The 26,486-nt window shown below is 38.7% G+C and overlaps 2 protein-coding genes across 7 annotated transcripts in view; one reads left to right on the top strand and one right to left on the bottom strand.

Moving 5' to 3' along the window:
- Positions 1-11,725, bottom strand: part of Lpxn (leupaxin) — a 39,377-nt gene extending 27,652 nt beyond the window's left edge. The window contains exons 1-2 of one of the 3 annotated variants that reach the window (XM_036176601.1): positions 9,537-9,800; positions 3,470-3,645 (exon numbers count right to left, since the gene is read on the bottom strand). In XM_036176601.1, the coding sequence (XP_036032494.1) occupies positions 3,470-3,645; positions 9,537-9,549 (189 nt within the window). In that variant the 5' untranslated portion in view covers positions 9,550-9,800. Of the gene's footprint in view, positions 1-3,469; positions 3,646-9,536; positions 9,801-11,662 lie in introns of those variants that run through there. The other 2 variants (XM_036176614.1, XM_036176607.1) reach the window with 2 other exon arrangements.
- Positions 11,726-11,963: 238 nt separating this feature from the next.
- The window catches only part of Zfp91 (ZFP91 zinc finger protein, atypical E3 ubiquitin ligase), a 33,278-nt gene continuing 18,755 nt past the window's right edge, over positions 11,964-26,486 (top strand). For 2 of the 4 annotated variants that reach the window (XM_036206421.1, XM_036206417.1), the window contains exons 1-2: positions 11,964-13,114; positions 17,760-17,788. In XM_036206421.1, the coding sequence (XP_036062314.1) occupies positions 12,753-13,114; positions 17,760-17,788 (391 nt within the window). In that variant the 5' untranslated portion in view covers positions 11,964-12,752. The remainder of the gene's footprint in view (positions 13,115-17,759; positions 17,789-26,486) is intronic. The other 2 variants (XM_036206440.1, XM_036206431.1) reach the window with 2 other exon arrangements.

Genomic DNA, 26,486 nt, shown 5'->3' with positions numbered 1-26,486 from the left:
CTGATGAACCTTAACGTTCAGGGCACATTCTGCTCTGTGGAACATAGTCTCAATTCTTTTTCTCTACTAAAAGCGTATAAATACATTCAGGAAAATATCTTCTTTTAATTAATTTTCTTAGTACACAAAATAATGGACTTCATTAGGGATTTCCATACAAGTATATTAATGTATTTACCTTCCCACCACCTCCTTGTGTCCCCTTCACCCTCTGGTTAATTCCACTCCACAAGTCTCTCTTTTGTCTTTATTATCATATATAGAATACTTCAAAGATATATATGACATAAAATGTAATATTTGTTTTATTTCCTTCCCATTACCTCTTCTCTCCCAGCCCTCCCCCCCCCCCCTAGCTGAGGACCGAACCCAGGGCCTTGCACTTGCTAGGCAAGCGCTCTACCACTGAGCTAAATACCCAACCCCACCCCACCCCCATTACCTCTCTTATATTCTTACCTGATCCCAGGCTTTCTCTCTTCTCCTTTGTCCAAGACAATATTCCCATGTGTCTTCTCTTAGCCACCTCCCTTTACAGCATCTTTCTCCATTAATACTCTAATAAGCCCAAATGTTGAAGTTGTCTCTAGTTGTGATTCTTTTTAACATATTTTGTAAGGGATGGGTAAGAGCAAAGTCATTGACTTCTATAATTTTATTACATTTTGGTTTATAAATTTATCCAATAAAATAAAGTCAAAAATCCATCAAAGTCAAGAAATTTTAGAAGCACATTCCAAATTAAGCAATTGAGCTACATAAGCTATCATCTCTTGTTCTTTTTTTCTGGGAAAAAAACTGGAGCTGCTTCCTTTTGTTAAACTCAATTGTATATGATTGCAGATTGTTAAGAAGCACTTTTTCATTCTATATTGACTGAATAATTTGATTACAGCTCTCCAGCTGATTTTGCACACAGTGAAATCTAAGCTTTATGAAATGAGGGTAGGACATTTCCAAAACCCAGAGAATACACATAAATAAAATTAATATGTTATGCTTAGATGTTGCTTTGTTTTTCATGTCACTCCTAGAAAAAAAAATGACTAGCATGATATTTGCCAGTCTTGATAATTTTAGTTTTGATGGGCAGAATGTTGCTGTTTGTTTTAATGAAGTCAAGAATTCTGTATACTTCACAATCAACTCCGAATTCTTTTTTGCTCTGTTAGATTTAAGTTGGTAAGAACATACTACCATGATGCTATTTGTGTTCCACTAACAGTCTGTTTTCTTATTCTTACCAGAAGATTTTACTGTCTTCAATACTTTTTCAACTCACTGTACTGACTAATGTTGTTTGTTTTCTCTTTAACAGGAAAATTAACTTCCAGGAGTTTTATTTTGATGCTGTATACTGGATGAAAAATAAAGAGGTTGGAATACTCTAATTTTCTGACACCTCTGATGACAGGGATTTAAGACTGATATTATTTGATGGTTTTCAAAGCTATTCCTTCCACTTTACTTATATGCAGATAAAAATGTAAAATTGAAAATCAGCAAAAAAAAAGTTTACAAGGGTGGTTTGCTAGAAGTGGAAATGTGTATTTCACAGTGACCTTCAAATACATTTCCTACAGCTATGTATGAACTGTCATCTTCAGGAACACGCTTCTTAGATTAGTATTAAATCTAAAGTACATGCTAATTATTCTTCACCTCTTTGGTGTCTCCTGATTCTTAAAGGGGCAGTAATGTCTCTCCTCATCCCCTCTGGCGATTGGAAAACATTAAAAGATGTCTTGTGCAAATTACCAGTCCTCATAACTGCCTTGAGAAAATCAAACCTGAAGATTTTGTTTCTGTTTTGCTTTAAGCCAACTGACAAAAGATTAATATTAAGATTTCTTTAGTGCTAACAAAACACTTAGAAATTTACAAATACAAATACAAAATGCTTTAATAACATTCATATTATAGTATTTGTGATGACAAGAATACTAAATTCTGTTTCCTGAACATCATCTTTTTGTCATTAATTGTGATTTCCTTATCACTTACTGACCCCAGATGGTCCATGTATGCATCACATGGACCATAGCAGGGTGTGACTGGCAGCAGACCAAGTGGCAGCAGGTGTCTTCTGCTGCCACCGAAGACCAGAGGAGCTGGCTCACATCTCCAGTCTTAGACTTCGTGGTCATCTCCCTCAGTACTGTCATGAAAGGTGACGTTACTGGGATTTTGTCTGAACAAGATCAGAAGTCATTATTCGTCACCTTTTGGAGTTACTCATAATCATATTAATATACTAATGCAAATACTAATAATAAAACTTCAAAAACAAATGAAAATATTACATGAAAGGAAATCAATGAGATATCAGAAAAATAAGCAAAAGCTCAGGTCTCTTGCAGGTAAACAAGGATGTGGTCATCCACAAAGCTCAGTGCCAACATTGTGGCTTCTACTGCAAATGAGATGGGAAACACCACCAGAGTGAGGGTAGAAGAGTGTCATGGTCTGTCTTAACTCAAGGTTCTATGAGGCTGCTGTGTAGTAATAAAGTACAGATATCTATGTAGGAGAATATCAGGATGCTATGGCTATAGTTTAAGAATTTTGCCTGGCAGTGGTGGCGCACACCTTTAATCCCAGCACTCGGGAGGCAGGGGCAGGCGGATCTCTGCGAGTTCGAGGCTAGCCTGGTCTACAAAGCGAGTTCCAGGAAAGGCGCAAAGCTACACAGAAAAACCCTGTCTTGAAAAAACAAAACAAAACAAAACAAAAGAATTCCAACAATTACTCTCTCGTAGAGAGTCAGATAAGCAATCTGATGAGAAGTTAGAAACTACCTATTCCTGCATTCAAATTCCAAGTCTGGAATTCTAATTCTTTATGAGTACCCAAGAATGAATCAGAACATCACAGTTCATAAATACCAGATATGAAGAACACTCACCCAGTGTCTATTGTACTAACTACATACTCATTAAGCAAGTATTAGTTATAATAAAGGTTTATGCATACTGATCCAAAAGAAGAGAATACACATCTTAGCAAATATATAGTTTTAATACTTAATCATAAATTAACACATCAGATTTCTGGGGTTTAAAATAAATCACCTCTGATGGATTTAGTTTCTTCGTGGTAGTTGCTAAGAGCTTTACAATCCCTAGCTAGATGAAAACAATTTCTGAATTTATTCAGCAGTAAGACCAATGAAATAACAGCTGTACAGTCACCCCCCAAAGACTTGTTTAAACTACCGGGTGATCCCTGATCATGGATGTGGCAATAGCCTTCACTAGAAGAAAAATGTTTCAAAGGCATACTCTTCAGTAATTTTCTCAATTCTCCTCTTTCCAAAAGCAACTATTTTTAAATTAATATTGAAATGATACTTTTTTCTGTTCTGAATATATGCTTCTCTTTTAATATAATTTTATGTGGGATACAATTAATTTTCAGAAGTGCAGTCAAATATTGATTGTCTACAATACTACAATAGATGAAATGTTACCTTCAAGGGACTTGTATGACTCTGAGATGACAAGGTCTTTGGAGTTTGGGGAAGTTTGCTCTCCTGTTTGGATTGCTGATCCACGTGACAAGAAATTGGGTTTGAATATTCATCACTAGAGGGTGATGAATATTCGTCCTGGAGGGTGGAGCGTTCCAATTCCTCCAATAAGGCATCTACATCACAGGAAACAAATGGGGAATAATGTAGAATTTGTGAGTCTCCAGAATTATTTTCTTCTTAAATATTCTCTTCTTGTTTTGGATGACAACAATTTGCAAATACCTCCCTCCCTCCATACCTCACTTCAGGAGTGTGGCATGTCCTAGGAGATGTCTGAGGAGATTACATTATGGTCCATTTGATATTTCATATTCAATTTCATACGCACTCTACAATTTGGTGTTTTACAATTTGGCTTCTAGGTATTGGTTTTTAACCAGATCATACACACAAACACACACCAAAAAAAAAATTATGTATTTCATATTAGAAAAAAAATAAGGTTTTTCAAAATATACCAAGAGGTAAACATTCTTTTTTCATTCTCTCATGCAATATATCTCAACCACAGTGGGGAGGCAAAACATTAATCTTGACTTTTTTTTTTCCGAGACAGGGTTTCTCTGTACCTTTGGAGCCTGTCCTGGACTAGCTTTGTAGACCAGGCTGGCCTCCAACTCACAGAGATCCACCTGCCTCTGCCTCCCAAGTGCTGGGATTACAGGCGTGCGCCACCACCGCCCAGCTAATCTTGACTTCTTTAGTCTAAGATCTTAAGGATTAGCCCAAGAATATAACAACAACAACAAAACTTATGTATTAGTGGTTTTTTGTTGGTGGTGGTTGTTCCTTTGTTTGGATGTGGAAAAGAAAAAGGTTGGTTTTAAAAAAGAAGAAGGAGGAGGAGGAGGAGGAGGAGGAGGAGAAGAAGAAGAAGAAGGAGGAAAGAAAAAGAAAGAAAGAAAGAAAGAAAGAAAGAAAGAAAGAAAGAAAGAAAGAAAGAAAGAAAGAAAGAAAGAAACTCAAATATTGCCCTATCAGCAATCCAAATAATTGGGACTTTTTTTTTTTTTTTTGGTTTTTCGAGACAGGGTTTCTCTGAGTAGCTTTGTGCCTTTCCTGGAACTTGCTTTGGAGACCAGGGTGGCCTTGAATTCACAGACATCTGCCTGCCTCTGCCTGCTGAGTGCTGAGATTAAAGGAGTGTGCCACCACTGCCTGACAAAGAGTTTGGTTATTCTTTTCTTTTCTTTCTTTCTTTTCTTTCTTTCTTTCTTTCTTTCTTTCTTTCTTTCTTCTTTTTTTTTTCTGAGACAGTGTTTTTCTGTGTAGTTTTGGTGCCTGTCCTGGATCTCGCTCTGTAGACCAGGCTGGCCTGGAACTCACAGAGATCCACCTGCCTCTGCCTCCTGAGTGCTAGGATTAAAGGCGTGGGCCACCACAGCCCTAACTGGGACTTCTTTTGCAGTTTTCTTGGGAAAATTCCAATAGACTTCACAAGCAGTTTGCTAGTACTTTCCTGTTGTAATGTCATTAATCACAATGATTAGTGAAAATTAGCCCATGCCAATCACAGTGTATGAAAAGTGTTATCCTAACACTTTGAGATAGAGGACATTACTGTCCTCGTTTCATACACAGGAAAGAGAGAGTGTAGCTCTCACAGGCTCTTGAGCACAGAATCTGAACTCCAAGGGGAGCTCTCTGAGCCCTACCTCCAATGTAAGCATCGTAAACTTGTAAATTAGAGTTGCCATCATGACCAGATTGTCTGAGTCATCTGAAGCACAGCATGTTCTCTGAAGGTCTTTTTTCATCTACATAATGAAGCAATTGGATGGAACAATATTTTTCAAATTGCAAGTCAAGATACTTTAGTGTCTTTTTTTGAACTTCAGTGGATTTTTTAAATATGTTAGTTTTTATAAGCTTACAAAGCATTAGATTGTGTGATTTCTAAGGACCTGCCTAGCTCTGAAATTCTCAAATAAAGATAATGAACTTAACATGCTATTAAAAAACAAGCATGCATTTCATATTTGAGAGAATGGGGTTTTGGTCTGTCTAATCTTTTTGTTTTGTTTTGTTTGTTTGTTTTGAGCTGAGGATTGAACCCAGGGCCTTATGCTTGCTAGGCAAATGCTCTACCACTGAGCTAAATCCCCAACCCTGGTCTGTCTAGTCTTTAAGAGAGATTGTCATAGAGCAACGTGGCCTGATTTACCAACTAGGCCAGGAGGGCCTAAAACTCATGATCTTCCTGCTTCCACTTCCTGAGTGCTGGGATTACATGGGTGTGCCAGCAGCAGCAGCTCAAAAAACTGTGTTACCCCCAGTGTCTTCCCCCTTCACAATGCTGAACTCAGGAACTTACATATACTATACAAAAGTATGTTAATGTGCCAAGCCACATCCGCAGATTAAGGATGTGTATTTCTCAATATTATAAGGAAGATCTAATCGTTTTCACAAAAGAAATCTTCTGTAGAACTTTCTCAATCATCCATATCACAAAATTTTGACCTTCGTACACCATTTCAGAAATAACCGAATGAGACTAACCTCTTTAGGCCAGACTGTCCTTCAATAAATAAACTGACAAGAAAAAAAAAAAAGACAGAAGGGGCACATATATAATTAAAGAGACCTAAAGCTAATTTCAATTTAGATCATAATTATAATTTAAAAAAATGAAGCAACCAAGAATACTGAAAGTATTTGTGTGAGACTTTCCTGAACTTGTGATCAAAATTTAAAGGCAAGTACAAAAAAAAAATCCTCTTTGGCAATTCTGAAATCAGTGTTCAGCATGAGTTTTATTTGCATAAGAAGATAGTTGATAACAAAAATAAAATTTTTAAATTTTTAAAAAGAATATTTAACGCTGTATAGTCGATAATATTAAATACCAGCATTTTAGGAATTTGAAAATATTGACATTAAAGTGACTTCAGGTAATTTTAGGTATGATAACGTTATTTCATTATTAGCTATTGTGGGTGTGATACTGTTAATATGGTTGTTTTTGTAAATATACACATATTTGTATAATAGATTAAGGCTGAAATATTTATAGATAAATTTCATATCTGAAATTTTTTGAAAACAATATGAAATAAGATTGTTAAGAGCTGATGATTGTTGACACTGATCAGAAGGTGATCGGAGGGCTTAGATTTCGTTAAAATGTTTTCTTTACTTTTGTGTATTTTTAAACTCTCTACAATGAAATGGGGTTTTTCTTTTTGGAGTAAAGAAAACAGAACAATAAAGCAAAAGTTTTATCTCAGAATTTTATTGGCCAGATTCAACTCTGAATTTCAGAATTCCAACATTTTATTCTACATCTGTTAAATAGAGTCATTCTCTTTTCTGTTTTCTAAGCTTTGATCCAGTCAGAGTCAGAGGCCTTCCTGGATCACTAGAATCCATTTATATTAAAGATTATGAGATAGGAGTATCATTCAGCAAAGGTATGAAGTAATCCTTAGAAGCATCAGCTCACCAAATCTATTTAACTCTGCTTTCTGCTCCTGAGTTAACAGGACTTTCACTTCCTTTTTCCAATGAGTGCACATTTCACCAGTACCCTGTGGCTACTCTTTTTGCTTCTTGTAGATTCTATAATTTAAATTAGATGACTACTTTTGGTGTGACAAATATAAGATTACTGGGGGTGAGTGAAACCTGACTGAGGATTGCAGTTCTTCTTCCTAGTCCTTGATCTGTGGAAACTGAGTATCAACCTTCACCCACAAGTCAAGTCGCTTGTGGGTCTCCACAGGTTATAATGACCTCATGCCTAAATTGCAAAGATTTAGGTAAAACCTTCTAGATGAACACATGCCACTAACATCCAAAGCAGCACTGCAGAGAGGGAAGATTTGCCCACTTGAGCCAACCTGTCCTTGATACAATTTCTACAGAAGTAGAAAGAAAACTCCACCCCAAGTTGGTCCACTGCTGTTTAAGACAAGGTCTTACTCCAACCCAAGCAAACCTGGAACTAGCACAGCCCAGGCTGGCCTCAAACTCTGGGCAGTCGTCAGTCCAATCTAGCCTCCTTAGTGCTGGGACCACAGCAGTAAACTATTGTTCCTGGCAGCTACTCCCTGCCTTTTGTTTCATTTGTTAATGAGACAGGGTCTCACTACACAGCCCTAGCTGGCCCAGAACATACTATGTAGACCGTCTGGCTCAAATTCACAGAGATCTAAACTGCTTCTGCCTCCTGTGTCTGCCTTTTTTGAGATAGACTCTTATGGGCTCTTATGTAGTCTAGGTTGGCCTCAAATTTTCTAATAGCCCGAAATAACCTTAAGTTGCGGAACCTCCTGTTTCCACCTCTAGAGTACTGGGATTACATGCAAGCAACACCACATTCCATGCAAATGGTGACAATCTGTAGAGACTGTCGAGATGCAAGCATCAGCAGTCCACTGACCTGAAGCTCCCTGAAACATCCACACGGTTAGCTTTCAAAGCTGCCTACTTTGTACATCTCTGAGCAAGATTTCCCTAACAACTATCTTACTCAGAAAATAGAAAAGCATACATTTTTTTTTTAAAAAAAAAGCATTATTACTCCATTAGCCACCAGAACAAACACACATCTAACATAGGAGAACAACTTGTAACATTGTCATTGAATTGCTTAGTGTCAGAAGCTCCTGAGAGTGGACAAGATGTTTTGATTTTCTTTATTTAAAGAATAAAAACATAATACCTATTTCACAGGGTTGCTACAAACATTAAACTTATTAACATATTTTAAGTTTTCCCTGTATTAGTTGTCTTTTAACTTTTTGAACTAAATTTGAATAAAAGTTTAATATCCATAAAGTAAAGCAAAATAAGATCCTCTCAGAAAAAAAAAAAAAACTCCATGGAGAAATGCAAATTCCCTCAATATCCACACAAGATATGCATGCATCAAATTCTCAAAGAATAAATAACTAATATTATATAGAAAAAGGATCTGTATTCTACACTAAAGTTCAATATACAGCTTTTACCACAGTCTCAAAATACAATTTTTCTTGCCAAAATAATTCAGCATTTATTAAACACCACCTTTCTCTGTAATTCATTCCTCTCTCCTTCTTTCTTCCTGTTTCTCCAGCCTTTAAAACACAACCCCAATAATTATTTTTAAAGACAATGTACAAGCTATGCATTTTGTTATTGCTGGCAGTTTTTGCATAGCTACAAACGCACAGACAATGTGGAATTAATTCAGCCTGAAAACAGGGTGAAAGTTAGCAACTTGATGTTAAAGATGCAGTATGTAAACAAACAAATAAGTAAAAGTCGCCAAGGTGTATGAAATGAGTCCCAAGGAGGCAGACTTCACAGCTCCAAGGCTTTGAAATCTGTGATTTCTCTGGGCGGGGTGGCTGATGACACCTCTACTGTTGCTTTCCTGACCTCAGAGTGGAGTAAAGGACTGGATCTCTGGCCAAGTAATCTGCTTCTTCAAGATTTCTCTAAGATAAACAAGAACCACTACAGTGATGCTACCTCTGCAGTTTATTAGTGCCCTGCTGGCCTCTGCAACCTCTACAGACCCTTCACTCTGCTCTGTGATTTCACTGTCCTCCCCACACTCACCTTGTTTTCTTTTTTCCCCGTTTCCCTTTCCTGTCTTCCTTCCTTCCCTTCATTTTATTTCCTCTCCTTTTTCCAACTTTGTTTTTTTTTTTTTCTTCCAAACTCATATTACCACAATCACCTAGCTGTGGAGCTACCCTACGATCTCCAGTAGCTGCCAAGGAGAAATTTACATTTAGAATTACATTTTCTTCTAAAAGTGCTTCTCTGGGTGTCTGTTCTGTGATTCGCTCTCAACTATCTGCCTACTGTGCCTCTGCAAACAAACCCCATAGTTCCCCCCAAAATCATAGTTCCTCCTGCCTCACTCTTGTTTGAACTGAGAACAAAAGCAAAAACAAAATCTCTCAGCATTATCCTCAGCTGGGCTAGAAGACACCTCATCAATGACACATGGGGATGGATGGTAACCAAGTCCACACTCTCAGAGCGTCTGCAAAAGCCCCTCACTCACCCAGCTCTTCCATGGCCTCACACCCCACGATGCACTAGTCCTGAAGATTGTGAAGAACTGTTTTGGCATGTGGTGAACAAGGGGACCACAACGGAACTGAATGAGACAGTGCAAAGCAGCCTCTATGACCCTTTTTGGTTCCTGTATTTGCTTAGCACTTCCTCACTTTTGATTTGTTCAATTTTTTTCTCTTTTCTAGTAGCTCAGTTTTGTTTCAAATAGTGCTGACAGAGAATGGCAGGTTGTACAAGGTCGAGATTTTGATGCGACATTAAGCAGGGTGGTTATAAAGACTGAAAGTTGATTTTTTTCTTCAAAATTTAAACACCCACCACATACAAGGGTTTAATTTTTCCAAGTTTAAGTATCCCACTGCCCACTGCTGCCTTCCTTTTTTTTCCACTGTAAAACTAGAGGACCATGGAAGCATAGGCTTCTTCCTTAAAATTTTTGATTAAACAGCACTAACTTCATTTCACTATCTCTATTTTCTTACTCAGAAGTCATGATGACACGATTTCCCCGACACACTGTAATTAAAAAAATAAAATAAATAAAATAAAACCACTATTTTTTGGAGCTGAGGATGGAACCCAGGGCTCTACCACTGAACTAAATCCCCAACCCCACAAAAAACTTTTTAAAATTACATTTGTGTGTGTGTGTGTGTGTGTGTGTGTGTGTGTGTGTGGACACTTGTGAGTTGTGGGAGTCAAGTCTCTCCTTCTACCACGTTGGTCAGCCACATGCATTTATCTGCTGAGCGATCTCTGGCCTAGCCCTCACATACACCAGGATCCAACCCAGGGTCTTATGCTTGCTAGGCAAGCACTCTACCACTGAGCTAAATCCCCAATCCCCAGATTACAAATTCTTTAAAATTGAGTAGAAGTAGGCTCACTTTTGAATTCTCTAGTACTGGTTTACACAGTTATCCAAAATGCAAACATCTATCTACAGGCTAAGGAAAGTGTCAATCCAGCAAATTTAAGATACTAGGTACTAAAATCTGAATTACTCACAATCCCGAATCATCTCAAAAGGAAGAAAGCATTTATAACAGGCCCACCTTGAGAAGTCAGTATGTAAAGAACTGTAATTATGGCCCTGTTAAGTGGGTTTTGTCCCGGGGTTTACCAGTAGAGAAACAGGCACAAGGAATAGTAACTGGCTAAAAGAACAGAATAAAGAAATTTACTATATAATCCAGTTTTACTTCAGTATGGTATCTTTCTCCCACAGTACGGTGATTGTTTCTTAAAAGGAATTAAGTCATTCATACTAAAATCTCTTTTGAAGGGACTCTTTCTTTCTTTTTTTTTTTTTTTTTGGTATTCCTTTAAGCAGCCATTGGATGTCAGTGCTGTTCCAAACGTGCTCATTGTAAATACAATAAAATTCAGAATTAGATTCCCCAAACCTTGTATCTCCATCCTCTTGTGTAGACCTTAACTGGGGAAGTTTCCATCTTCAAGGGATAAAGAATCCCCTAACAAGTTGTTCCCTGATTACAATGTATAAAAAGGAAACTAAGGACTGCAAACAATGTATAAAAGGGAAAGAAATACCTACACTGTATAAGAGGGAACGGAACACAAGAGGCCGCAGAATCACCAGCTGTGGCTTAAACAAATGGAAACTCCCCACCCCCCTTGACCCATCAGGAAACTACTTAGTTGCATACGCTTAGTCAAAAGCTGCTATTCTGACTGTGCTTCCTGTGCTGCAGAAACATCTACAGACCGCAAAGGCGTGCAGCTTTGGGACGGAGAGCATGAGAGACCGCTAGCTTCCCCACTTAAATCACTGGGAGTCACGCTAACCCTCTCTCCAGCTCAAGGACCACAACAAAGCCAGCTCAATGCCCAATTCCAACAGGAAACAACTTTACAGTTCGTCCCTACGTGGTTTATTAAAATTGAAATGCAGAAGTAGAACGAGTCCCTGACCTCCAGGGCCTCACGGGTGAGAGGGTCACCACAAGATGGAGGAATGACAGCGGGTCGCAGAGGAGACGTCAAGTGGCCAAACCAAAGTAGGGACTGTGACGAAGGCACTTCGGAGAACTTACACAAACGCCAAGCTTAACAGTAAAAAGAAGCAGTTTATTCTCAGGCAACACTAACCAGTAATTGGCTCAATATCTGTGCCAGTTGTACGCAGGCGTCGCGACCTAACCCGGAAGCAGTGCCTCTCTGGGGCGTAAACGCGGACTGCGGCTAGAAAACTACATTTCCCGTGGTGAATCGGTCAAAAACTCCCAGACTTCTCTCGGCCTCTAGTTTCCCATCTTTTCCCTGGAAGCACAAACTAAATAAGACTTCGCTTCCCAAGATGCCATGGGCTAAATTAGCCTTGCGCATGCGCCTCAAGACTATCCCGCGCTATCCCCTTAACCCCGCCCCTATCCTATCGCCGCCATTTTTTCAGAGACTTTCATCCGGCAACGGACGGGGCCTTTTTTTCTTAAAGGAGAAGCGGCAACTCAAATAATTTACCCCTTCTCCTCTCAAGAGCTGGCGGCGCTGGGGACAGAAAGGCCAGAGCAGGAAGGTGGGGGTCCGGGCGGAGGCGGGATAACGTCCAGGCTACTTGTTAGGCTAGTAAGAGCCCTTAAGGGAACAGTGGCGCCTCAGGGAGGCAGGTGCGCGCGCAGCCGGCTGGGGGAGGTGGGGAGATGCGCGCGAAGCTGGTAAAGGTGCGTTTTGTCCTCTCCACCGCCCTCGCCAGCCCTGCCCCTCCCACCGCCCCTAGCTTGAGCTGAACTCCTGAGGGGGGAGAAAAGGTCACTTTGGGATTGTCGCGAGACGCAGCCGTTTAACGGTGAGAACGGGTGCGCGGGGAAGGAAACCTCGCGCTCTCCCTCGGAGCCGTTTCCTGATTGGCTGAAAGAAGGGGTGGGGGAGGGCACCGTGTACGCCACTGCGTGTGAGCCCGCGTGGGGCGGGGCCAGGAGGCCGATCCTCCTTCCCGATTGGCCCACTGCTTGTCTGTGCGGTTGCGCGCGTGCGCGCCGCCGGCGGTCGCGGACTTGAGTGGCAGGGGGCGGGGGGGGGGCGCCCTCGGAGCGGGCGGAGGGGCGGGGGGGGTAAGAGAGCGGTGCTCCGGAGTGAGGGAGCCGGACTCTCCGGGAGCCTAGGGGGGGGGGGGAGCTGCGCCGCGGGCGCCGCCGCCTCCGCCGCCTGGGACGCAGGGGTGGGGGACGGACGAGCCCCGATGCCGGGGGAGACGGAGGAGCCGCGATCCCCGGAGCAGCAGGACCAGGAAGGGGGCCAGGCAGCGGCGGCCGACCCGGCTTCGGACGAGCCCCGGCCCGGCGCGGCGGCGGCAGCGGCGGCGGCGGCGGCGGCGCCTGCAGGGACCGCGAGCAGCCGCGTGCTGAGGGGAGGTCGGGACCGCGGCCGGGCCGCTGCGGCCGCCGCCGCCGCCGCCGCCGCTGTGTCCCGCCGGAGGAAGGCCGAGTATCCCCGCCGGCGGAGGAGCAGCCCCAGCCACAGGCCTCCCGACGCCCCCGGGCAGCAGCTCGCGGCCGCGAAGCCCCCGTCTCCTGCTCAGGGCAAGAAGAGTCCGCGACTCCAGTGAGTAACACAGTCTTTGAGGCTTTGGGGAAGACCCCCCTCTGATCCGCACTACCCTCCCGGCTCCCGTAGCACCCGCTCCACGTGACACCCGCTTGCTCTGCCCCCTGCCGGTTCGGCACGCCAGATGTCACGCCGCTAGCGGCCGGGCTCCTGCTGCTCCGCAGCCTGCGGCCGCCAGCCCACGCCCGAAGTCACCCTGTGCAGGCAGCATACCCTCTGCTTCCCGCCTGCTCAGCCCTCCCTCTGGCTTCTGCGCCCCCTTTGTCAGCCTGTCGCAGCCAGTTTTGCATCACATTCCCGTGAGGAAATCAGCAGCACGGTACTAGCCCTTGAAGAGTGGTTTTTTTTTTTGCCCGACCCTATTAAGTAGCTTGCGAGCCACTTAAAAGTAGCGTTTCTCGCCCTCCTAAATCGTCAGGTTCATTTTTACCGTCGGGCTGAAAACGTGGTAGTGCCAATTTGGTTTATATAACAAAACTAGATGTGTAGTTCTTTTAACAGGTAGTATGTGTACTTTTTCTTTATGCGTATATTTTGACGTAGATACTTCATTCTTAAAATTAGATTGATCTGAATTGCTACTTTGAACTAATAGAGAGGCCCGTAACAGATGGCCAGGAGCGCAAATATTTTAAATTGCTCATTAAAGTGATACTTAAGAATAATTAAGTACATGAGTTTATAAAGTTACACGTTTTAATCAAATTAGCTTATTCATTGTTGAGAATTTTATGTCATTTGATTTACAAGTGGGAAAGGGGGCAGAGAAAATCGAAGGGCAGGGATTTCAGTTTCAGATAACCTGCAGCCTTCTTCCAGTAGCAGTACAAGGACTTGCTTACCTTAGACCTAGGACATTTTTAAAGCTTAAAAACAGGCTTGTTTCAAAATAAGTGATTTACAAATTCCTGAGCTGAATTGAGAGTTGTCTCTGCTGTAATGTACATGCTTCAGAAATCTTAAACTGATATATATTTAACTCACGAACTTGAAAATATGTAAATTGTTAATCTCAATTGAGCATAAATTCCGTAGGCAAATTCTTTAACCTATGTGTACCTCTGTTTCTTCTTCTGTGCACTGTTGGGGACGGGGTTTACCTCTGTGACTTGAGTTTGTGTATTAAATACGTTGTGGAACCATTCATTTCAAACTGTCTCACACCGTAAAATACTAAATTCAACTTGCTATTTTGAGTAGTGGTGGTCTATCAGAGACAGGAGTACTTTGTAGTCCTGGTTTTTTGTGTCAGTTTTGTAAAGTTGCACGGTTTTGTATTATCTTAAATAAACAAGTATTTTAAAATATGTTTCTTACCTGCCACTTGAGAGTTAAGTACATCTGAATCAAGTAAAATTATATATAGAATAATAGTACTTTACTTTTCCCCACATGATAGGAAGTACTACTGATGGACATTTTGAATCCACAATATAATTATGGAAACAGTTGATCTTGGATGAATATGATTGCCTGCTTGCTTGTTTTTTGATCACAGTATTTGTTATGGAGGGGAAGAAGCAACCTTAATGTTTCTTCTCATCTGGTACTATTAAGTAGTTACAGTGATCTTTACCTTCTTTGCCCTTCAGACTTATCCCTTGGTCATGTATTTAAGATCAAATTTTATCATTCTTAAAATGAATTTTCATTTTTATTGCACATTTTACTTATTCAGTGGCCAACAAATCAGAGGAATCTTGAAAAGTTACTTGACAATTAACTGGGACTAGTACCGTTAATCCTCGAGACAGTAGAATATTAACTTAGACCTGGCCTTGTCTTCAAGGACAGTACTGAGAAAGGGAATGCTGATTAGCACTCATTAAACTTGTGTATAAGGTTTACAGATGTTCTGTGACAAGTTTTTAAAATCACTTTTCTATTTGATCCTTTAGGACATGCAGTTTTGAGTGTCAGTGTCCTGAACTCTGACCTTGATTAATCTCTTCCAAATAAAATGACATTTAAAAAGGAGATGAGAAATTTCATTTCTATACTAAATATTTGTTCTTTTCAGATCTTTTCCTCTCTAGTTACTTTTTCATCCATTTTTCCCTATTCCTGCTTTTTTACCTACAAAATCCTATGCAATTAGCTATTAACCTGTATTTGTTTTTCTCAATTAAAGAAATAGCAGTATGTACAAAGTTGTTTAAAATATTGAAAACATAGATTTGAATCAACTGAAACCTGTGTTACTAAATTATATAGTGGAAAAAGGTTGAACTTGATATTCAGGTTGAAAAATTTGATATCTCAGCTTTTACTCTCTGTGGCTAAGTGACCTTGAGCAAGTCACCAGCATCTTAAGAGCTATTTCCTCTGTTGTGGATATTTTGAATTTGTGACAGGAGCTTTATAGCTGAATAGGTTATACTTTCATAACTGTATTAACAACTTAATTCACATTGAAGTTTTTGAGAATTAAAATACAAAATAAGAAGACAGGAAAGTAAATTTCAGTGACTATGTTCAAGAGGAAGGCATAAAGTTAAATGCTGAGACTCATACACAACCTAAATAGCTAGTAGTTAGGAATTTAGATTCAATTTATACAAATATGTGTTCATGTTATTTAAGAAATAAGCTCATTGTTTTCTGTATTTTAGTTAATATTCTCATTTCAAATGTGGATGTACTTCAGGAAGCATGTGGTGGTATAATTTGAAAGTTAAGGATATAATTTTTTCCGTTGGTTTATTGTTTCTTATGTGTTTTGCTTTGTTTTTTCTTTTTTGGTGTGTTTGGTTGCTTTTGGGGTTTTCTGGTTATTTCTTTCTTTCTTTGAAGACAGGGTCTCACTATGTAGCCCTTACCTGGAACTTTGTATATATGTACACCATACTGTGTCTCTGATAGTATAACTGACAGATATATCTGTTGTCTTTCTGCCTCCCAAGTGCTTTGATTAAAGGCGTGCACCACCCTGCCTGGCTTTTCTGCTTTTAATAAATTAAAATACCCATGTGCAAACTGAAATCAAATTAAGACGAGGGTAGGAGGCAAATATCTTTATTCTATAGTATAAAATTGGATATCTGTATATTCCAGATTTTAAAACTCTTTAACAAATAAATATATTTGTTAAATATATTTAAAACTCTTTAAACTTAAAATATAGCTCTTGCATAGCCTTCTTAAACTAAGCCTTTAATGTTTTTGGAAGTCTTCCTTTAGGTTCAGATGAGTGACACATGAAGAGTGTTGTTTTACTCTCCAGTATATGGAGTTCAGAGTTCTTTGTAGAGTTTTTTTTTTTTTTTGTCAAAAGTAAAATAGTAATAAACCTGCATTTTTGTTGTGTTTGCTTGAAGGCTTGTGGATAGTAAGAAAGATGGATGAGGTGCACAGCACTGGAATCCTGAGTGTTCAGGATCCTAGGGGCAATAAGGATGGTGGTAGAAGCATTGAATTATTTCACAAACATCTCAGGCATCCAATAGGTGTGTTTTTAGTGCTCCATTTACTAAAGTAAAGGTAGTTCACAATTGTTAATTGTGAAGTTTGTGACAGAGCTAGTAGTACTAAGCTTTTAAAAATTAGGCACAGTGACAGCTGTTCTTTCACAAAACATCTTTTAATTACATTGAGTTTATTTGCAATCTTTATGTTGCTAGATACTATGTGGTACCTTTACAACAGAAATAGGAATTCAGTTTACTTCTAAGTTTGGAGAAGGGATATGAAATTCACAGTACTGTCTTTCCATTTACATTTTCTATCTCAAATTAAAATCATAGGGATCACTTTGTAATTTAAGTCAGTAGGCTTATAACTATTTGATCCTTTTACTTGCATTTAATTTATAAAGTATGAGTAATATTTATTTGAGTTGTGCATATATTGCCTTTAGAAATTTTTATTGGATTTTGTGATCAATTTTAGGGACTCTTAAAGTTCATTAAATTTTATTAGTAAGATTGTTCGATAAATACAAAGTAGAGGAAGTAGTGTAACAAAACATCCATATTTATCATGAGATGAGTTACTGACATCTTTTACTGTCCTTGCTACACCCCTTTTTTAGACAGAAGTGTTTTAGAACACATCTTAGATGTTGTGATTTCAGTCTTATTTACTGTACCTATATAAAATAAGGACATTCAATTTCTTGCATAACCATTTTTAATAAAATTAGCAACATTTTCTTTGGTTTTTTTTTTTAATGATTAAAAGCAACTGTTTCAGATGCTACTGTTTCTGTGCTATTGACTATGTATGTAGCCACTCTTTAAGTTTACATTAATCAATATTTTTTTGTTTTGTTTTGTTTTTTGTTTTTTCGAGACAGGGTTTCTCTGTGTAGCTTTGCTCCTTTCCTGGAACTCACTTTGGAGACCAGTCTGGCCTCGAACTCACAGAGATCCTCCTGGCTCTGCCTCCCGAGTGCTGGGATTAAAGGCGTGAGCCACCACTGCCCGGCCTACATTAATCAATATTTTAAAAACTTGTTTATAGTGCTATAGTATAGTATAGATGGGGTATTTCTACCACTGCTGAAAATTAGGCTTTGCTTTGAACAACATCTTGTAGATGCTTTCTGTATTATTGTAGAGATGAATCTAAAATAAATAACTTTTGTTTTAAGGAAATGCACAAAAAAGTACTCATTTAACATTTGACTCTTAATTTCTTTTAGGTGCGTAGAAAAAATAGCAACTGATAAAGGTAAGGTTCCTTCTTCCTTTTCACATATAGGAAGCTCTGACTGTCTTGTAGTCTAATAGAAAGGGCACTACACTTCAGCCTGATTATTCAGTGCTTTCCATTCAAAGGTGACTTTTTGCAGTAGGCCTACTGGAAGAGTTAGAATCTGTTTTGATGACACAGCAAGCAGATTTGAAAAATACAGTGTCTTGGAATTTAGAAACTCAATAGTGGGTTATAATTTAAAAGCCACTCCAATTTTTAAAGCTAGCCAATTTTTAAGAAGTAACAAAAATTAATGTGTAACAATAGTAAAGTGTGGGCAAACCTTGATAGCTGGTGGACTCATAGTTTGAAGACTGTGAAAAGTTTGCTAAGATTTTACCTTGGTGAATAATTGAACAAATCATAAAGTTATTTCTGTTTACAGTTTAGCAAATAAAATTGTAGTTTTCTGCTTATCTAGATTGTAAAAGGAAGCTCATGTTCACTTTTAAATATGAGACTTCATTCTGGCTTTGCAAATTGAGTTATTTAAAATGCCTCCATCATGTTACGCTATTGTATTTTTTCCATTTTCTAATCCTTAGTTGTGATCTTTGAAATTAAATTCTAATAACACTCTAATTGTATTTCATTTCTTATTTGTACTCTTGGTCTCATCTAACATGGACAGTTTTCAACTCCTGGAGTTAACTTAATTGTAGACTTAACTAGTAAGTTTTTAAGGTTCAATTGTGCATTGCTGTTTTATCTTTAATTTTGGTGGAGGCACAACCCAATGTGTTGCCCAAGCTAACTCAGAATCTTCCTGCTTTAGCTTACTAGCATGCGCACGCATTTGTGTGTGTGTGTGTGTGTGTGTGTGTGTGTGTGTGTGTGATGTATGTTCCTATAAATATATATAAAGGGTATTTTATATATCTGTAACTTCAGTGAAAAGTTTTCTGTTCTTTATAAAGTACGCTTTGCAGCTATTTAAGTCACATTTAAAAATTGGATTTTTATGAAATTTGAAAGAATGTCAGTGTGATTAGGAACCAGTAACTTGAATTGGTGATTTCTTTGTCAAGTTCTTTCCTCGAATTTCTCTTTCTGATTCTTGGACTGTAAAGCTAATATCTCAAATACAAGAAGAAGACATGATTGTTTTGTCTAGCAAGGTTCTTGTTGGAAAGTGTTATATCTGCCAAACGTGGAAGGTCTGTGTTCCTTATTCAGAAATCACTGGAGCTTTTACTATATGGGGAAGTATAGATAGGTAATGAATATTAGAGTAATTATTAAAAGAAAATTTTAAAAGCAATTGATTTTACCAGAGCAGAAAATAGAATTTTCTGGAGGAAAATTTTTGGACTACTCTGGAAATGATTTTTGCTTGAGTATTTTAATCTGGAAGTGCTAGCATGATGGTTAGCTGTGCAGCTGGGGAAAGAAGAAAACTTTATTCGGGGTCTGGATATTTTCAAACTCCCATCTTCTTGTCTTCTTTAGTCTAATGTTAGTGCAGTTTGAAAGAGGAAACTCTTGTCTTCTGCTCACCTGCTGGCTTCATTAATCCTAAACTCTCAGCTTGTTTCTAGCTGTTTATTTGTTGATTCTGTTTATAACTTTGCTTCTATAACACTTTCTAAGCCTTGTTTTCTTTATTGTGTTATCTTTTGGTTTCAAGTAGTAACAATAACCTTGCTAGACAAAAATGATCATGTCTTGAATATAGTACTTCTAACTGGTATTTTCAATATTAGCTTTCTAAGAATCAGAAAGAGAACTTGACAAAGAAGTCACCAGTTCATTCCCCCAAATTTGGCAAATTAGAGTGGAACAATTTATCGTTTCTTGGTTGAACTGTTTTCTGTTTTTAGTTTTTTGAGGAACCTCCTTACCATTTTTTCAAATTAGCTTGCTAATTTACATCCATCAATAGTGTGGTGTTTTTTCTAGTTTTCACTAACACTTAACAGTTCCTTTTGATACTAGTTACACATTTGAGTTGATAATTTCATTATGAGTTTATTTGTAACTGTAGGGTTTTATTGTTCAGTGTTTATAGATAGGCATATGGTTCATACTTGTAAATCCCAGCCCTCAGATGGCTTAGAAGGATTGCCACAAATTCCAGGCCAGCCTGAGCTCCAAAGTAAAGCCTTCTCTCCAGCAAACAAGAGAAACAAAAAGTAAATGTATGTTACATAACTTAATACCCCATATCCTCTAGCAAAAAAAAAGAAACTGTCATTACAGATGGAAGGAGAGAACATTACATGAAATTAGCCAGATATAGGAACAGATGATGCTATATTACTTTGTTACATGAGTTGTAAATTATTCTGTTATACAAGTAGCAGAGTGATTACTAGAGGCTAAGAGGTTGAGGGAAGGAGGTCTGTTGATGATAGGGTACAAGTTTTGCTTAGACTCCAGGAGTACATTTCAGTGCTTTATTGTACTTACTGCACTTTAGCACAGTAAGTAATAATGTAATAGACATTTTAAGATTGTTAAAGTCATTTTTAGTGCTCATACAAAAATGGGAAATTACTTAACTGGCAGTTATGTTGATTAGCTTAATTGAAGTTTTATAAAATAAACACCAGACATTTTGTGCATGCTTTGACTGTAACTTCCAAGTCTCTCCAGCTTAGCTGGCGATCGCCAAAGGCTGGAACAAAAGAGCAGCAACCAAGGATCCACCTGCATGTGTTCCTTGTAGAGTGGATTTGCTTTTTCCTAGGTCTTACTGCATAAAAGCACTCAGACCCTGGAAAGTAATGGCATAGGCACAGGCCCCACACAAGTAAGGAAGAGAGGAGAGACAGCAACAGGAGCTGTCCAGGGCTGGGGGCAGGAGTGACCTGGGAAGTGCCTGGGACTGCAGGCCTTCAGAGACATCTCTAGAGGCTTTATTCATGGCTGTACTCTTAAGGCATTTTGGATATGGTATTAAAAGTTGGAAATTGGCTGGGCAGTAAAGGTGCACTCCTTTAATCCCAGCGCGTGGGAGTCAGAGGCAGGTAGATCTCCGAGTTTGAAGCCAGCTTTGTCTACATAATGAGTTCCAGGACAGCCAGGGTCACAGAGAAGCCCTGTCTCTAAAAACAAACACAGAAAAATCAAGATTGATGGTTGAATGAGCCTTGCCTGGTTATTACAATGCTAAGTATGCAGTTGAAGTATGTACTGAGACAAGGCTAAATTAGAATCATTTACTGTACCACTAAATGTAATTACTTGTCAGTTAAAAATGAATTTTGAGAAGCTGAGGATCCGCCAACAAGAAATTGAGTTAGTTGTTGGTTTTAGCATTCTTTAATCTAAATTCTAGCCTGGAAATTTGGGGTTTCTGATACAGTCTTGAGATTGAATTTTGAATTTTTTCTGAAAACCTAAGTCTTAAAGTCTTTCAACTGATCTAGATCAGTGTTCAGGACAACAGCTAGATACTACAGCACAAGCATATTAATACTAAGAACTGACTAACCATGAAACTTCTGTTCTTAGTTGGATGTGTTGGTAAAGGTCTGTAATCTCAGGACTTGGGAAGCTGTGACAGGACATTTATGAGTTTGAAGTCAACTTGGTAGAGTGTCCCTGTCTCAATCCCCAAAGTGTACACAAACACAAATTGGGAAAAAAAAAAAAAAAGGGCCTCTTTACTGGATTGACTTTTAAAATACCTATGCCTTTTTAAGCTCTCGGTTGTTTCCCTCTTTTGGTTTTCCGTGTGATCCCCCTGTACACAATGCAGAACTGGTGTCTTTATATAGACTTGGCTGTCTCCAGAATTGTGTGAATAGAGATTTTTGTTTTTGTTTTGTTGGGGGGGGGTGTGTTGTTTTTGTGTGTGTGTGTGTGTGTGTGTGTGTGTGTGTGTATGTGGGTTTTTTTTGTAAATTATTTAGTTTTCTAAATTTCCCTCAAATTTCTGGTTCTGACAATGTAGGACTAACAAATTGTTTATCTTAAATTCTTAAAACAAAAGTCACATAACACCAGTTTGTGTAGAGATTTGTTCTTTTTGCATGCCAGGAGGCTGGTCTTTTCTGTATAAGATAATATCTGGGTTTCCTCTAGTTTAGTGGTTCTCAACCTTCCTAATGCTGCGACCCTTTAATACAGTTCCACATGTGGTGACTCCCAACCATAAAATTATTTTAATTGTTACTTCGTCACTGTGATCTTGCTACTGTTATAAAGGAGACTCACAGGTTGAGAACCGCTGTTCTAGTTGAATTCATTTTGATACCCAGTTCCAGTACTGCCTACCTGGGCATAGCATCCCATCTCACAGGTTGCTCCCACAGACTTGTTCACCACTTCCAATGCTAATCTCAGGTCCCTGGTTTTTTTCCTAGTGCTTCCCACCAACACTAAAATATTTCTACATTCTCTTCATTGGGCAAAGTAATTTTCTAGAGTGACTCGAGGAACTTGGAGAAACAATTAGGATGTAAAGGAAATTACAAAGGATATAGAACCTGTGTTTCCTCAAGCAGTTTTTGGAGGGGTTGGAGTTTCTGGAAGCTTCACTGAGTAGTATGATTGATTTAATCGCTGGCTGTTAGTGTGTAGCTAACTTAAATCCTGACTCCTTGCAGATGAGGCAGAAAAGTGCTAAATGTTCATTGCGCCTTAATCTTAGTAGTGTTCGATGTCCTAAAGCTACTCAGAAACTACTCGGCAACAGTCTGTTCATTAGCATACAAAGACAATTACTGTATACTCTCAAAGATTTCTTGAGTTGTATGCAAAAGACAGGGTTCTCACATTGCTGTTCCTTTTATTTTTTAGTAAAGTATGGAAGTACAAAATAGAAGTGTGTGATGAATTGGTCTTTATGTTCTCTCATTAATGTGGGACAGGCTTTTAGAAGTAGGAGTCTGATGCAAACTTAGTGGCATATAGTAATCCTAGCAGACAGGGTAATCTTGGTTTGAAGCCAGCATGCACTGCATAGTTTTAGGCCATCTGAACATAAAAATGAATAATGTGGATATGGCTTTTCCATTGATCAGTTCATTGTCTTTAAACAGAAATTCTTGTGTATCTTGCTAATTGGAGTTGGAGGGTGAGCTTTTGTTTTATTTCTCCTAAATAATAAAAACATGTGATAGCATGGGATCTCTGCGAGCAAGACATTTTTGGGATAGAATCTCTTCATTTTTGCTGAGGCAGACCTAAAAATAAAACTAAATCCTCTCTTTTCAGGCTCCTAGGTGCTCGGGATATAGGCATGTACTTACCCAGACCAATGTCAAACTACTTTGGAAAACTTATTCTTTGTATTCTTTCCCTACACCCTCACTTTGAGAAATGCCATTGTAACTCCAATTATTGAACCTTTCTGGAATGGTTTGAATGCATACTGTGTTTATTTGCCTCACTGCTTCATTTGACCTTCAGAGTCTCTTATCACTGTCTGGAGTCAGTCTCATAAAATGTTGAAATGTGGCTGTACTGGCTCTTTGTGTGTTCTTTTGACTTTATGATTAAGTCAATTTTATCCCTTCACAATCATTTTAGTGGTTTTAAAAGCAAGCTGAAACAAAATATATATGTATTCTGTTTAACAAGAAGTCTCCTGAGCACTCTAAAACCTTGATTAATTTTGATACCTTTTTAATTCCATCTAACATCTTGGAATTTGAAGAGTATATCAATGAGCTAGATATGATTTTAGAGCTTATTTCTCCTAACCTTTCATTTAAAAATGAAGGCACTGAGACATAAGGAAATTTAAAATTGGTTTATTGAATTGATGAGAAGCCACACTAAATTTAGTGTCTTAAAAATAATGTGTTATTTTTCTGCAATGGGTGAGTAATTGTTATTCTTTGGGATTCATTGGGCATTTGTGAAATCAGATAACTTGAGAAAGGGCCATCTGGCATGTATAGCAGCTGTTGCCTAGTTATAGATTCTCTTGCATGTGGCTACTTTCTTTTAGATGACTAGACACACATTATTACCTGACAACCTTTAGGTGGCTTATAAAAGGGAAAGTACCACTATAAAAATGACAGTGTCTCTCTCAGTTATGTCATGTTTACAGTATAATACATCACTAGACTTGAATACCATCATCGGAACCTTCATCAATTTTTTTTTTTTTTAAACATCTCCAGTGTTAATGCCCTTTCTTTCACAAGCTGTTCTTCATAGCCTATTTCGTTGCTAGTCACCTGATTCTGGATTTTTTTTTTTTTAAATAATTGCCCTTATTGAGAATTTCATAAAATACAAGGAAATGAGATCTTATCTGTTCCCTATTTTCCTTTCTATCCCCCCATACTCCCCAAACCTAGGTCACTGTTTCATTTTTGAGACAAAGTCTTCCTGTGTAGCCTAGGCTGACCTCAAATTTGTGGGATCATTTTGCCCTACCCTCCTAAGTGTTAGGATTACAAGAGTTGCCATCAAGCTCTTCCTCTGTGTATACTGCAGATCTGAAGCCAGGTGTGGTAGCACATTTGTAATCCAGCATTTGAGAGACAGAAGCAGGAAGATCAGGAGTTCAGATCCACCATAACTTTGTGGAGAGTTCAAGCCAGCTGACTACATGGTACTCTGTCTCAAAGACAAGAGCTCTTGGGTTGGGGATTTTTTAGCTCACTGGTAGAGCTAGCAGGCACAAGGCCCTGGGTTCAATCCTCAGCTCAAAAAAAAAAGGAGCTCTTTCAGCTTTCACCCCAATATCTGGCTCCAGGTTTTTTGGGGTTTTTTTTTGTTGTTGTTTTTTTTGTTTTTTTGTTTTTTTTAGATTAGTAATCTGTTTAGCAGTTCATGTTACACTGTCATCTAGCTGTTACTTATTTATCCTTTGGAGTCCAGGGATATCTATTAAACATTGAGCTAACTGTCAAGTAAAGAGGCCATTGAGTTAATGAACACAAATTAAGTGCTACTTTTAAAGAGAAAGTAAAACCAGCCTTTTGGTGCTTTTTTAAGAAACGGAACTAATTTACCTAATGTTGTACTATGAAAGTCAAAGGCTCTATGATAATTGTGTTGTTTTGTCCTAAACTTTTAATATCACATAAGAATGTGTATGTTTATTAAATTTATACTTTTTTATGTTTCTGTACTGAAATAGTAGTAAGCAGCGATAACTAGAGATAAGAGTCTAATTTAAGTGATAACATATATACACCAATAGAGTCTAACTCAAAATAAGAGAACCATCTAGCTGAGGATGCAGCTCAGTTGGTAGCGTGTCTTGCATGCTAGAAGCCTTTCCAGAGTTCAGTTCCCAGCTCCCTATATTAATGGTGTTGCTCACCTAAATCTCAGCACTCAGGATCAGATACGGTCATCTTCGACTACAAATACTCGATTGGAGACTGGCCTGTCTTTACCTACAGAACACAAACAAACAAAAAAAAAGGAAAAGAATAAGTGAACTTGGACAAGATTGTGGGTTATGTAATTTCTTGTGGTTTGAAAATCCATCACCTTTTCTCCTGGTTTGTGTTCACAGAAAAAAAAAAAATTCTTCCCATTTTGTTTTAAGATTGTAAATTATCATGTACATCTTTCTTATGGGTCTTTTTAAGTCACTGCATTTTATAGATTGGATCTTGGCCCTTGTCGAGTAGTAAATTATCAAATCCGAAGGAAGTTTACATTGACCCCTCATGTTCGTTCCTCGTCTGTGGTTAGGTACCTAGAGTGGAAGGATGTAGACTTTGGACTTTTCTGTACTCTTCAGTTGTGAGCTCTATAACTTAGTGTGTGAGTGAGCATGAGGAAATTTGTTACTTGCTTTCCTCTTCTTGGTCTGTAAAGATTTTAAAAAATTATTTGGTAGGGTTACATGAACTATATTTAGAGAAATGGGAAAAATAATTGCTGGCACTAGGTAGGTATTTGAGGTTTGCTAATTCTCCATAAGACAGTTAAGATCTAGAAAGACTTTTACACCAGTTTCTAACTCAACTAAACACATCCTGTTTCAGCAAAGAACCAGATATTAGCTGTATTTAGCTTTTCAAAGCCTGAGATAACCTGAAAGTCCGAGAACTAAATATTGGGATGCCCCATCTATTATATTTCACCATGGCCAAATGGCTCCAATTCCTGGAATTCTATTTAGCTGCTTCATCTTGCTGCTTAGGAGAATTAGAAAAAACATTCCTGTTGCTAGTGTCAGTGTCTTGGCTCAGTTCACAAAACTGACCACTCTTGTCCAATTGTCTTCTTTCACCTTCGCTATTCCGCCCCCCCCCCCATCGACTTGTAGCCCTGTTGGAGTAGCTGTGACTTTGTTGAAGGAAGTGTGTCACTGGGGGTGGGCTTTGGGGTTTCAGAAGCCCAAGCCAGGCCAAGTGACTCTTTCTACTGCCTGCTGATGCTCATGTAGAACTTTCAGCTACCTCTCCAGCACCGTGTCTGTCTACATGCCTCCCTGGTTCCCACCATAACAATAATGGACTAAATAAGCCTCAGAATGTAAGCAAGCCCAATTAAATTCTTTCTTTTAAAAGAGTTGCCTTGGTTGTAGCATCTCTTCACAGCAGTTAAACACTAAGACAATATATTTACAGTATTGTACAACCATGGACTCCTGTCTAAATTCCAGGTGTTTCCATTACCACCAAAGAGGAGCACTATACTATTTAAGAGTAATATTCCTCCTCTCCTCAATCCTGACTCCATTCCCTACCTCAAATAGTAATTTCTACTCTCTGTAGATTGTCCTTTTCTGAATATTTTATATAAA

The sequence above is a fragment of the Onychomys torridus genome, chromosome 1, assembly GCF_903995425.1.
Source record: "Onychomys torridus chromosome 1, mOncTor1.1, whole genome shotgun sequence".
NCBI classification, from domain to species: domain Eukaryota; kingdom Metazoa; phylum Chordata; class Mammalia; order Rodentia; family Cricetidae; genus Onychomys; species Onychomys torridus.
The sequence above is the reverse complement of the archived record's forward strand: the minus strand, read 5'-3'. Positions and strand labels throughout refer to the sequence as shown.